Consider the following 12,896-nt stretch of genomic DNA (forward strand, 5'->3'; position numbering starts at 1 on the left):
TTACGGTAACTTGAAAATAGTGAGCCAACGGTGGAGCCAGTCGTTTGTTCATTCTTTTGTTAAAACAACAAAAAAGAAGAAAAGAAAAGAAATTAGCATCTAATTGTCATGGCAACAAACCCGCACAGAGATTTGTTGTAGTTACCTGATATTTTACGGGGCCCACGTTTGTGTTTACAGAAACAACACGGCTATTTTCTTAAGGCTTTATGGTTTCTTAGGCTTGAGAGGCTGCCAGACATTTTGTGTTTACGCATTGCTTTACACTCCCTCCCTTTTGAAAACTGGCTGCTGTACACGTTTGCCTTTGAGAGGCAAATGACTTTGACTGTCTTTAGTGTCAGAACAGTGAGATTTACTATTTTTATATTTTACATGTTCTTTTAACTTAGTTCCTGTGGGGACACCTGACTTGCCAAACAGATGGTTTACATTTAAACATTTATATTTAAAAATATATTAAAACACACACACGTATATATTTTATTTAGAATAATGTTTTAGATGTTTATGTACTATATATATATATATATATAATTTAATTTAATGTAAATATCATAGTTTATATAAAAATAAAAACCTCTTTCATTTCAGAATGTTTCATTGTTTAATTTATCTTTTCAAAGCCAGTCTTATAGGTATTGGTTTGTTCTTACCAGTGTCCGATTCACAAGTTGTTTAAGGTTGTTACAAACTGAACCGTATTTTTATTAGTCTTGTCAAATCCGTTTACTAATGAACTATAAACGCTATACAAATGTATCTACTACCATTCACAATCCTGAGGTCAGTACAGTTTTATTCAGCAAGAATGCATTAAAGGGACCGTTCACCAAAAAATGAAAATTGTAAATGTAAAGTCCTTGGTGATTCATATAATGCAAGTCAATGGTCACTTTGAGAGTAAAAAAAAAACATAGACAAAACGAAATTAAAACCCATGGCTCCTGACGATTCATTGAGGTCTTATGAAGCAAAACGATCGGCCTGTGCAAGAAACTGAACATTATTTACGACATTATTACCTGTAATCCACAGCGTCAGCAAACAGTTCGGAGTGCGTTCTTGGCCGTCTGGAGCGTGAGATTTCTGACGCATAATGACGTAAACTTAAATATATACTTGGGGTTGGGAAGTGGCATCGGAAAATGGTTTAAGTTTCATGGCTGAGAAAGAATAATATATGTAACATTTTTCTATATTATGGAGAAAACTAAACCGTAATAATGAGCATTTAAAATACGAATTAATCGCTCAAGTGCTTGGATAAAGCTTTAACGTTCGAGCGGGTGACCATGTTAAGTGGCTAACATTACTACTTGCATGTTTCAAATGATGAGCCATGTTTGAGGTCGATGAATGATAGTAGGTGAACTTTTGGATGTCTTGCTTGACATAATTACCACATAGACCAGCGTGTTAACAATCTGTTCGTCATGTGGAGTTTTTATTTATTTATTTTTTATAACCGACTAATTAAAATTTGGTTCACTAAGCCTCTTCACGTTCACTAATGTTCATTTGACTATTAGGGGGCAGCCCTAAATTCAAAATGCAAATGCACAGACAAATTGCAATTCAGTATGAAAATAACATGAACTCCATGAACACAGAAAACCAGAACTGGAACTGACAGTTCCAAACATTTACACGCTGTTGTACAATATACATAATAAATAAGTTTTTATCTGATTTTATTATATTAAATGATTGAATGTGGGTCTTGTCTGTACTGTTGCAGGCTCTGGAGAGCACCTGATTCGCACCATGTTGGCCAGAGAGTGCTCTACCTCCATGCAGACTGAAAACGCACACCAGGCCCTACTGGAGGCTATGCAAAATAAATTCATCAGTGAGTGACTCTCAGAGAGACTCTTTCCCTCCCTGTTATCCTGTTTTCATGTTTCTCTCTCTTTCAGTAGGCTAGCATCTCTTCACCACAGTATATGTGAGTAAGAGCAGCTCTGAGCTAAAACTGAACAACAAAATCATTAACAACTTGCTTGACTGGAAATGAGCGCTACAAAAATTCGGCAGCCGCAACGTGTTTTTTTTTTTTTTCTGTATCTTTGGATTTGTGGATCAATAACATTCTTTAGAATGGGCTCCACAAGTTTTTGGTTAAATCATATTTGTGTGGCCACAGTTATTTTCAGATGCCATAAATACTCTGTTGACAGTGCATTTGAAGATGTCGCCGCCTTTCATGTTCAGAAGCTTTGCTCGTTTGGTTCCCATTCTGGGCTTGTGAAATTGGGTTTGTGAAACTGCTTGGATTTTATGTTGAATGTAACACAAAGTACATGTGGGAATATTTGCTGGTTTTGGCCTGTGACCTTTATAGTTTTGTTGCACGGAAATCTTCTTTCTTGATTATTATTATTTATTTATTTAATGTTAGTTTTATGTGTTCCTGCAAAGCTTGGTTAGTCAACATTATATTGACCCTCATAAATCAACATAAACACCCAAAACGCAACGTGATGCGACCAAATAAATCACAAATCACAGCCAATCAGAAGAGCGTGTGGATAGGCTCTCTCTGCAAGTGCAGTGCACAGCTGTCTCACACTTGCAACAAAATGGATCAGTATTTAATCAAATTAATGAAAGTTAAACCATTTTAACATTATTTAAAATATTTAGTGACTAATACCTTTCATTTGTTTTCAAGATCTGAGACAAATTATCCATTGTCACATTTTTCGTGGCTATATTTAAGTTGGTATATATGATATCCAAACTCAAATCAAACTAAAATATTGTGCAAAACTCACAAGCACATGAGATAATCATTGATGCATATTGTTGTCTCTAATTAACATGGAAATGACCTTTTATCTTGTGTTAAAGGGCCTATAGGTATAATTGAGAAACCCTTGTTATTAGCGACACCGGTGGCCATTAACTGTACTGCAGCTCGCACACGTAATGTACAAGAGTCTGAATGTGATTCAATGCTCCGATATACTCACAGCAAGGTTCTTTTTGTTCTTTGCTTAGAAGTAAAAAAGTTGGAAATACATTTGCAGCGATATACCGGTACTGTTAACGAACATCCTGACGCCGAGGTGTGCTGCGTGTTTTCCTCAATAATATTAAAATAAACAAAACAAAAATGACAGGCGTGGATTTGGAGAAGCTCTGAAGGGAGGGTGGGATCATGCTTTTAAAGCTAGCTTGCTATTGCTAGCCTCTCTGAAAACTGCCTACCCTTACTTTAAGGGCTTTATTTTGTGAAAATGATCAGATGACGGCATGTTAGCACTTTGATTACAATTATTTACCAAATAATTAAACCGGTATACATGAAATATTGATCTCTAATTTAATGTGAGAAGAGAGACTCTGGAGTGCCACTATTTCTACTAAAATATTTGACTGCAGAATGCTGTGATTGACCAATAAGAATCAAGTGTTTCTCAAAGCTGTGTAATTTGATTAAACCATGAAGATGCTTTGATGAAACAGAATGAGGCGAATAAAAGCCGTTTTTAATGGAATGTTGGATTAAGATCTGTTTTAATATGTCTTTTGAATTGTGGTGTTAAGACATATGCTGTGTTTTTGAAGGCTGTCCAGGTTTTAATTAAGAGTTTAATTGAGAGGTGTTATAAAAAGAGCCGTGTTCAGTGTAAACAAGCTGAACACAACATGATGTGCAAAATCAATATGGCATTAATGAAAGCGAGCACCTATCTGAGGTGAAACTTAAAACTCTTCCCTCCTGTGGACTGATGTTATGCTTGAGTGCTTCAAACCTAGTCTGTGTCCAGCACTCCTTTGGTTTTGAGATGTAATCATTTGAGTGGGCTTGAAGCCCGTTTTGCAGCGCAAACTCTTTCAGTTTTTTTGTATTTGCCTGCTTTTTCAACAGTCCCTTTATCAGAGCTCCGTGAGGGGTTACAGAAATAACTCATTCCATCATTAACCTATTAAAGAGCGAAAAGTGGCTCTGCTCCCAATTTTTCTCATTTGGTTAATAAAACAAAAGCTTTGGAAAGAATAATTGTTTTCAGTCGTTTAGGTTGGCAGGGGAAAGTACGGAAATGTACGGCTTTTCCGCTCATTTCATTAACTTCTCAGAACAGAGCATAACTAATAAATCATTGACCGAATCGCTGGCTTTTCTTAGATGTCTCCAACGTGCTTTCATTTTGATTTTACATCTAAATAGACTGATTGTAGTGGAAAGAAGGTCACGGTTGAAATGCAGTTGGCTTGTTTGTGTTTAAGGTTCGCCGTTCCTGGCTGGCGAGGACTGTGTTCTGGGTGGGGTGATTGTTCTGAGGTGCTGCACATGTGGAGAAGCCCAACGCTCTGAAGACATCCAGGCTCTGCTGGGTACGTGCTCCTCTGTCCTGCTTCAGCTTAAACTCATTACACATGAGGTCCAAAACTGTGATGATTGTGCATTCAAAAACATCAAAACGGAATGGTTTGGAACAGAGTGCAGGGATCTTGAGACATATACCATAAAGCATGGTTCCTCAACTCTTGCCCTGCAGAGTTTAGCTCAAACCCTGATCAAACACACCCGAGCAAGCTAATCAAGGTCTTCAGGATCACTGGCCCTCCAGGACCTGTTTTTGGACCCCTGCTATTAAGCACATTTTATTTACTACCATTCAAATTAAGAAACATTTCTTATTATCGATGTTCAAAACGTAACAATTTTTTTTTCAGGATTCTTTGATGAAAAGAACAGATTTTATTTAATATAGAGATCTTTTGTAACATCATAAATCTACTATAGATATCTACTGTCACTTTTTTGAACTGCTGAAAGTGTTACATAAAAAGATGCTGTTATGGAGGATTTTTGAAGAACATCTGGGTCACTGAAGATTCCCTGAATGTCATTCGTAATGTTGTCCGAACCCCCCCATTCTTCCTTTCTGATGCCTCCCTCACATTCTTGTCTAAAGATGCAGACTATTTTTCCAGGCGTCTTTGTTTAAACATTCAGGGATAAACATGGCAGCTCCCTGAATTCACAAATAGCAGAATAAACAGGTCTCAAAGTGTGGTCTAGGAGTGTGGTCGGGAGAATAGAGGCATTGTTATGATTAGGGCTGACAACACTCAATGGAAGAACACATTTGAGACTGATATGAAACTCACCTTTTCAATATATTTGTCTGTTGTGTTCATTAACCGTTCAATCTTAAGGCAATTTAAGGCTAACTCAGAAGGCTAATTCTCCATGGGTTCATTTTGGAAGTTGTAATGGGTTTTTAGAATAGCGGTTTTCCATTTATGAGTAAAATATTAGGGGTGGGAATCTTTAGGCACCTCACGATCCTCATTAATAAAATAAAGCTATTCTAATAATCCATTTGAAACTCCTCAAGATGCTAATTCTCTTCCAGGTTTATAGAATGTGTAATCTTCTAAGGACTTTTTAGTAGCTATATTGTAGTTATTGTGTCTTTCTTTTATTCACAGTGGAGTTTCTATGGAGCCATACTACAGAGAGCATGTGTGTGGGATACATGTCCGCCCAGGACAGTAAACCCAGGGTAAGAAGTTCCTACATCAGAACACCCTCATCAGAGCCTCTTCAATCTATGTTAGTCTCTATGATTTTCTGGTTCCTAGATATGGCTTGAGTCCCTGCTTCAATTTAGTCATTAGCATGGCAAAAACATTTTTAGAATCAGTTATAATAGTAATAGCACACCTTTCTCAAATTTTCATGAGTGAAATCCGCATTTCCATCGGTGAATTGTAAGTCAGTTTGGAACCGTGTGATGTAGCGAAAGATTTTACCTCATATCATGTTCAAGTTGGTCAAGTAAATTCACAGATTTGACTCACAGAAAGATGCTTGGTTTGAAAGTGACTTGACTGCGAGCTGTGCTTCATACATCGTTACACTGTTGACCATTAAACTGTGGGGTTTGTTCAAGTGTGAGCAATAGTAATAGCGATACTTGTCTTTGCAGTCATCACAATTAAGGTTCGTTAGTGTTATTCAAAATTAATAAAGTATTGCCAAAACTCCTTTTGATTTAGCTTTGGCTCTTGGCAGTCATGTCCTAATGCCCGAAAAGTGATAAAAGCATGGCAACATGCTCAAATAAACTTCTTATATTTTTAGCATCAGTCCATAAGTTTCTGGTATGTAATTGGCAGCAGGTACTCATAAAATGAAGCTGTTCAAAATGAACAATCCTGCTGAATTGTGACGGGTCTTTCCTCCGACGACTGCAGCAGCATAAGACACCAACTCATTCCTGTACCATTCCAGAAACATTCCTCCCATTCCTTCATGCATTGTGCTGCTGTGTATGTGTGTGTGTTTGATGAGATGAAAGCCCAGAGCTGATTGGCAGCTCAGCAAGATAGAACACAGTCCAGAGCTCTAGGAGTGTGTGCCGTTTTAACCGTTTCTATTCACGCTAGTAGCTCAGAGCGTGTCTGGAAGTGTGCATTGACCCATTTTAGAATAGTCCTTTGTTGGGTTTGTGCTCTGAACAGGGGCTCTAGTCAGTTCTTGCAGAAGCCAGTGCACTCTTTATCCGGTCTATTGTCAGTGCAGATTGGCTGGAAGCGGACCCTCTCTGTTGCTTCAAGCCCTTTGGCTTTCATGCCTGGCACTGATGAATCTCTTACATTTAACAAGCCTCTTTAGCTCCAGAACCTGTTCAGTTTGTATATCTGTTAGCACAGTTGCAATGTTAGCTCATATTTAATTTAGCTTTAATTTAAAAAAAAAAATTTTTTATAAAATCCATACATTTAAAAGAATTGCATGATGTATACTTTGCACAGCATAAAATTATACCTATGTATACAGGATATTTGTGGTCATGAAACTGTACACATAGGATATGGATGAGCCTCTGTGTTTGGTGCACTGACATCCATGTTGTCCGATATATAGTCTGGAATGTAGATTGCATGTTTTCTTTTTTTCTGGCAAGATTTCAAACCTTCCAGCTCAATTCCCAAATCCACACGCATCATTGCTGTTGGAGAAGAGCTGGTTTTCTCATGTCCTCTCCTTGCTCTGGGATGAGTTTCCTGTACAGCGATGTACCTTGCTGATTAACTACCATAGTACAGTGCATTGTGGAGGAAACTTACCAACTAGTCATGATGGTTTTCCAAAGCCGTAGTAACTCTTTTGCACCGCTGTCATTTAAACTACATTGGTTCAACAATATAGGACTGTCGTAATTGACGTCACATGCAGGTGGATTAATACTTTTCTGCTAATTTATCTATTTGAGATCTCCAAAATGCTGCTGTAACAAATGGTGGCAATGATAACTATTTCACTGTTTTTGTTGCATGTCATTTTGCTTTATTCATTTTGCAAAGTGAGATATTACAACCCTTTTCTGTTATACTTTTGATGATTATGGCTTACAGCTTATGAAAATCTCAGACAATTAGAATATTACATGAATCAATTAAAAAAAAAAAGGATTTTAAACAAAAATGTCGGCCCTCTGAAAAGTATAATCATGCATATGTGCTCAGTACTTGGTTTGGGCCCCTTTTGCATGAATTACTGCCTCAATGCGGCAAAATAAATGAACTTTTGCACGATATTCAAATTTTTCGAGTTTCAACTGTAAAATGCTGCGTGGAGTCAACTAATCAAAACATGTGGCATGGACTCAACCAATCAGCATGTTCAGCACCCAAGTCCCACCCCTGAAAGTTCCTGAACTTTGAAAAAGTACTACCTCGCAAGTAGGGACTTTCGGAGGGGGAAATACTTACCTGGAACTTTATTTAGCACGCCGAGTACCACCCCAAAGTCCCTAGGTCCTGTGGAAAGTTCCTGCGGTGGAAACGGCGGCCTAGACACCCACTGTGCATCTCGTTGCTCCTTCCGCCACAATATTTAAATAGAATGAAACATATAGAATTTACTGAATGTTAGCTTGCTTGTTATGCCCAAGAGCATGATCTATTTAAGTCTACATGTCATTGAACAATAAACTGTTTATAAACCAGGCAAGTTTGCGATGCTGTTTGTGAATGTTTGTCCGAACTATGGTTTCAGGAAACAGCTAAATTTTCGGTGAAAATGTTAACGTCGGAACTTGCGACCATAGTTGGCTAACAATGCTTTCGGGAAACGCATCCTTGGTTGCTGATTAATTGGTTACACTGCTCACTCTTCTATTTTTCCATTTAGCCCCTCGAAACAAGGGATGGCACATTGTGGCTGAGAACAAAATATGTGGAGACCACAGCTGAAGCATGGCCATTGTCATATATCTGTTTTTACACTGCGGCCCCACTTCTGGTTTGGACATTCTGGTTTTCAGCTCTTTAACACATCATACACACTTTTTTACATGGCAATTAAGAAAGAATTTTAATGGCATACTTTTGGTCTCTCAAACAAAGCAGTTTTCTGATTATATCCAACTGCTTCAATGTTTGGCTTGAGTCTAGATGTCCATCTCAGTCAGTGAATCTCTGGTTTGCCACACAGAATTGAGTCTAATCTTCAGGTTGCTTTAAAACTTCATGATTATTTCCAGCAGTGGTAATCCCAACCACATGTGGACCATTCCAGATAAAACACCATCAAATAGATTGAAATGTGTTCAACTTCAAAACACTATTGTCATTTATAAGAATAAGTCCAATTTACACTTGAAGATCAGAGGAGGGGAATTACATTTCCAAGTCAGAATTGCGAGTTATAAACTCACAATTGTGAGAGAAAAAAGTCAGAATTGTACGATGAAAAAGTCGCAATTACCTTTTTATTTTTTATTCAGTGGTGGAAACAAACTTCCATTAAATAACTACCGGTAGATAGCAGAACACAAGAAAAATCAGATCAATTAAAAATCAAAGTAAATGTAATTATTACTCATAATTTTAAATTAATGATAAAACTTAAAATGAACTACAATTTATGTTTAAAATAAACACAATAACAAAAAAATAAACAAATTATTAAAAAAGACTAGAAATCCTACTAAAATTATGCTACATAAAAGTTGGACATAAGTTGAAAGAAACTATGTAATTCACCTCTCGAATTGTGAGTTTATATCTTGCAATTCTGACTTTATTTTTTGCAATTGTTTATCTCGCAATTGCATGTTTATATCTCGGAAAAAAAGATATAAACAATTGTGAGTCAGGAAAAAAAAGTCAGAATTGCTAGACAAAAAGTCTAAATGATCTTTTAAATTATTTTATTCTGTGGTGGAGCTTTTTCTAAAAAAAATAACATAATTAGTTGCTTGTTAAGTGTATCTCACTCTAGACGATTATGCTACAGGCTTTTGCGAAGATGTGTGTGCAATTACTTTTCTAAGTTACAGTGAATTATTTTCGATGATAAAACAAGGGAAAAAATACATAGCCTTCTATAGAAAGGGGGATCTGAGCCATTTAGTTAAGGACCACAATATCATGGAGACTTGGGCCAATAAGCAACCACCCAGAACACCCTGGTCACCACATAGCATAGTGCTAAAAACCACTCTGAAGACATTGGCATCTCCCTGTTGCAACCCCCCCTTGCATCTCACAAAAAACTCTTGCAGAACTCAAATGGCCAGAATATTTAGGCCGTGTTATTGCACAAATGAATGTAATGGGCATGTATAAAGGAAGGCTTTATCTCTATATTGAAACAACATTGGAATATCGTTCCATGGGGTAGCAAGATAAATGTGAAAAGTTATGATTCTTGTATTCTAGTTCCCCTAATCCTTTGCAGTAATGTCTGAAGAATGTGTTTATTGTTACATGGGTGTGTTAGCGATTAGCAGAAACATATTAGAAAGTTAGTGTTCTATGCCTGTTACTCATCGAGATTTAAAGCTAAGCTTTTTTTAAGATATTTTGGGGCTTGTTTAACTTTATTTGATTGGACAGGAAAGTTATTGGGTAATCACGAGCTGGGACTCAAATTCGCATCACCCAAAGTTCTGTGGTATTATTGCTCCGACAAGCTATGTCTTTTGTAAAACACAATCAGTTGGGGTTGTCGTGTGGACTCCAATGTACACTAGATTGTTGGAAAAAAGTTAACTTTGAAGAACTTTTTTCTTTTTTTTACCGATGATACAATAAATCAACAGTCCAGTACCATTTCGGTCATTTATTGTATGTATATTTTAGGGTCCTTGTTTTTATTTATTTATTTAAAAAAAAATATGGATTCCATTTTATTTTCCCATTTAAATTTTTCTGGATTTATTTGGATTTATTCATCCAAAATGTTCTAAATTTGAGACATCCTTGCTTGTGTTTGTGTGATGTTCTATTGTTTAGTTGGAGTTATTTTAGTTAGTTTTGAGGTATTGTCTTCTAGTCTGTCTCCTAATCTGCCTGAGCTTGTGCTGGAGGTCACATGCACTGTGTGAGTGAGATATGGATCACTATCATAGCATAACTGACACGCATGGATGTGCTGAAAGGGGTCACAGTTTTCCACTGACTTGTCACCCTATGCGTGTTGTCCCGCCATGAACCAGTGCTTCCAACAGGTGGCCCGAGCCGCTCTGGGATGATACCTTCACTTCTATTCTCCTCACACATGGTTGTGGCTCCCCGAGGGCCGCTTAGCGCTGCCCGACAGAGAGCGGGACCAGGATATGTGCCCGGGGCGGGTGGGCGGCAGCTGCCTTTGAATGCAATGAGGACACCTCACTCCCACCATTCAACAGCTGTGTGCTTCTCTGCCACACTCATACTTGACTCTGTAAACTTTCTCTCTCTCTGTTTGCCAGACTCACATATCCAGACTTCCTCCTGGGGCGGTGGCCGGACAGTCGCTGGCAATCGAAGGTGGAGTCTGTCGACTTGGGACCGCGAGTGACTGAAGCGGTGTGAAATCATCCTCCATTTCTGCAGCAATATGCCAGCGGGATCTTTATAGCAAGAGCTTGATGTTGTGTCATCGTAGGACACAATTATAAAGGGACAAAAAGGTTGCAATATGTCTTTTCTTTGTTGCACAGATATAAAAACATTTATTCATTTATTCACAATTTCCTTTTCTCAAACATACCATGCTACTTTTGCGTTCCATTCATGGGCATAGCATAGACAGTGTCATCTGTTTTACTGTCACTTGAGAGCGGGGGACGGGCACAGGGTTAGCAGGGTAATTTGCCTAAGGCGTCTGCTAAGAAAAGGACATGCCAAGTGCACTTCAGGACTAGTGCACTGCTCTGGTTTTAGTGGGCTTCCAAGAAACTCAGCTTCTAGTATGTGCTGGACAAGACTTGATGCTCCATTTCTATTCCTCTCTTAAACAATATGCACCGTCCTTTTCGTTGTAAATAAGCTAAGGGTTGGAAACAGGGTGGCCATTAATGTAAACGGCTTACTTGATGTTTAATATTACTTTTACTATTATGTTTTATATATAGGTAAGATGCTTGTTTTGTGCAAAAGTTCAGTTTAGTAATTCATATTATAGGTCTGAACGTTTCTGGTCTGAGTGGAGATATTTGACACGTGTGCTTGATGTGAGTCTGGTTGAGTCGCAAATGCGTACGCAGCGTGGAATACAGGATAAAATCCTTTTTGAAATTTGCAAAAATTGCCTTTTCATTTGACTTTTTTAAAGCTAGGAAGAGCAGGTCAGAATCAAATTTGTCGTTTACTCACTCTCATATCATTCTAAACCTGTACAGCTTACTTTCTTCTGCAGAACACAATCCTTGTCATTGTTTTCCTTTTAGTAAGCTTCGAAATATAGAAAAAGATTCAAAGTATCATAAAAATGTCTGAACTCATGCACGAGTCACGTGATATTTTTTATGTCCATTTATTGAAAAAGCAAAGAAAATAGCTATCTGTATTCTTCTGAAATCCAACTGTCGATCTGAATGACATGAGGGCGAGTAAATGTGAGAAATCTATTTTCAAGTGAACTATTCCTTTAAAGAGTGGGACTATTCTCAAATCTAATGATATGCACTGTTGAAAATGTTGAATCGTGGTCGTTACACTTTCACCACAAAGTTGATGGCAGTAGGATCACAGAAAGATCTTCTGATGAGACTAGATGCACACGCACTTTTGCTCAGCGTCTTACTAAATAAGTGCACTATGACTAACTGCACTGCTCGTGTGTACTAAGAACATGGTGCATGTATCGCAATCCAAGTATGCATTTCTTTTGCATACTTTGAGTTCACTTGACCTTATTTGAAAGCTGCATAGTGCACTTCTGTGATTAAGCTGTATTAACATGTCAACAGCTTTGTGTGTTTTCTAATGCCATGTGTAGTGCTCAGGAGATGAGACCCCCCCCCCCAAAAAAATAAGCAAGCTAAAAAATGACTGTTAGTCCATCTTTGAAAATGCAAAGTATATTTTAGGTCTGTATTTTATAATGGGAAAAATGAGAGGATCTCTAAAATGTATTTATAAATGACACTGAATCAAATATGTTGACGGTTATTACATTGATGAGGGTTTTTTGGCAGGGCTATTATTTCAAGTTCTGCAGTTGAGAACTTTTCTTTACTTAACATTCTTGCATTACTATAAAAATGTATGATATATATGCTTATTTTAGTTCTACTTGACCCTGCATTTTTTAATGAAATGTCTGTGAACGTGTTCAACAGCAGATTGTACTAACCTCTTGCTATTGTAATGCTCAATAAAACTGAGATATGACGTGCAGTTCTAAGTGTCGATTCATTCATTCATTGACTGTTTCCTTTTATATGTACTAAAAGGAACAAGTAAAATAATTAATGCATCAATATAGACAGTTTGTATCAATGTATCAAAAAAACATTTTTTATTCTACATGGGCTGCCCTATTATTGTGGCTGACATGTTGAGATCGCATATCCAGCCTTTTCTTACCATTTTGAGTAAAAAAATCAAACAAACTTCAGGAACACTTACAAATGTTTTTGAGAGAAAAATGGCAAAAA

General features: G+C 37.4%; 1 protein-coding gene across 2 annotated transcripts in view; it reads left to right on the forward strand.

Moving 5' to 3' along the window:
- Positions 1-12,635, forward strand: part of tasp1 (taspase, threonine aspartase, 1) — a 30,140-nt gene extending 17,505 nt beyond the window's left edge. For both annotated transcript variants that reach the window (XM_079634965.1, XM_079634966.1), the window contains 4 exons: positions 1,742-1,852; positions 4,237-4,344; positions 5,449-5,522; positions 10,725-12,635. In XM_079634965.1, coding sequence (XP_079491091.1) covers positions 1,742-1,852; positions 4,237-4,344; positions 5,449-5,522; positions 10,725-10,817 — 386 coding nt within the window. In that variant the 3' untranslated portion in view covers positions 10,818-12,635. The remainder of the gene's footprint in view (positions 1-1,741; positions 1,853-4,236; positions 4,345-5,448; positions 5,523-10,724) is intronic.
- Positions 12,636-12,896: the final 261 nt, after the last annotated feature.

This window comes from Phoxinus phoxinus (genome assembly GCF_949152265.1).
Source record: "Phoxinus phoxinus genome assembly, chromosome: 14".
Taxonomy (NCBI): domain Eukaryota; kingdom Metazoa; phylum Chordata; class Actinopteri; order Cypriniformes; family Leuciscidae; genus Phoxinus; species Phoxinus phoxinus.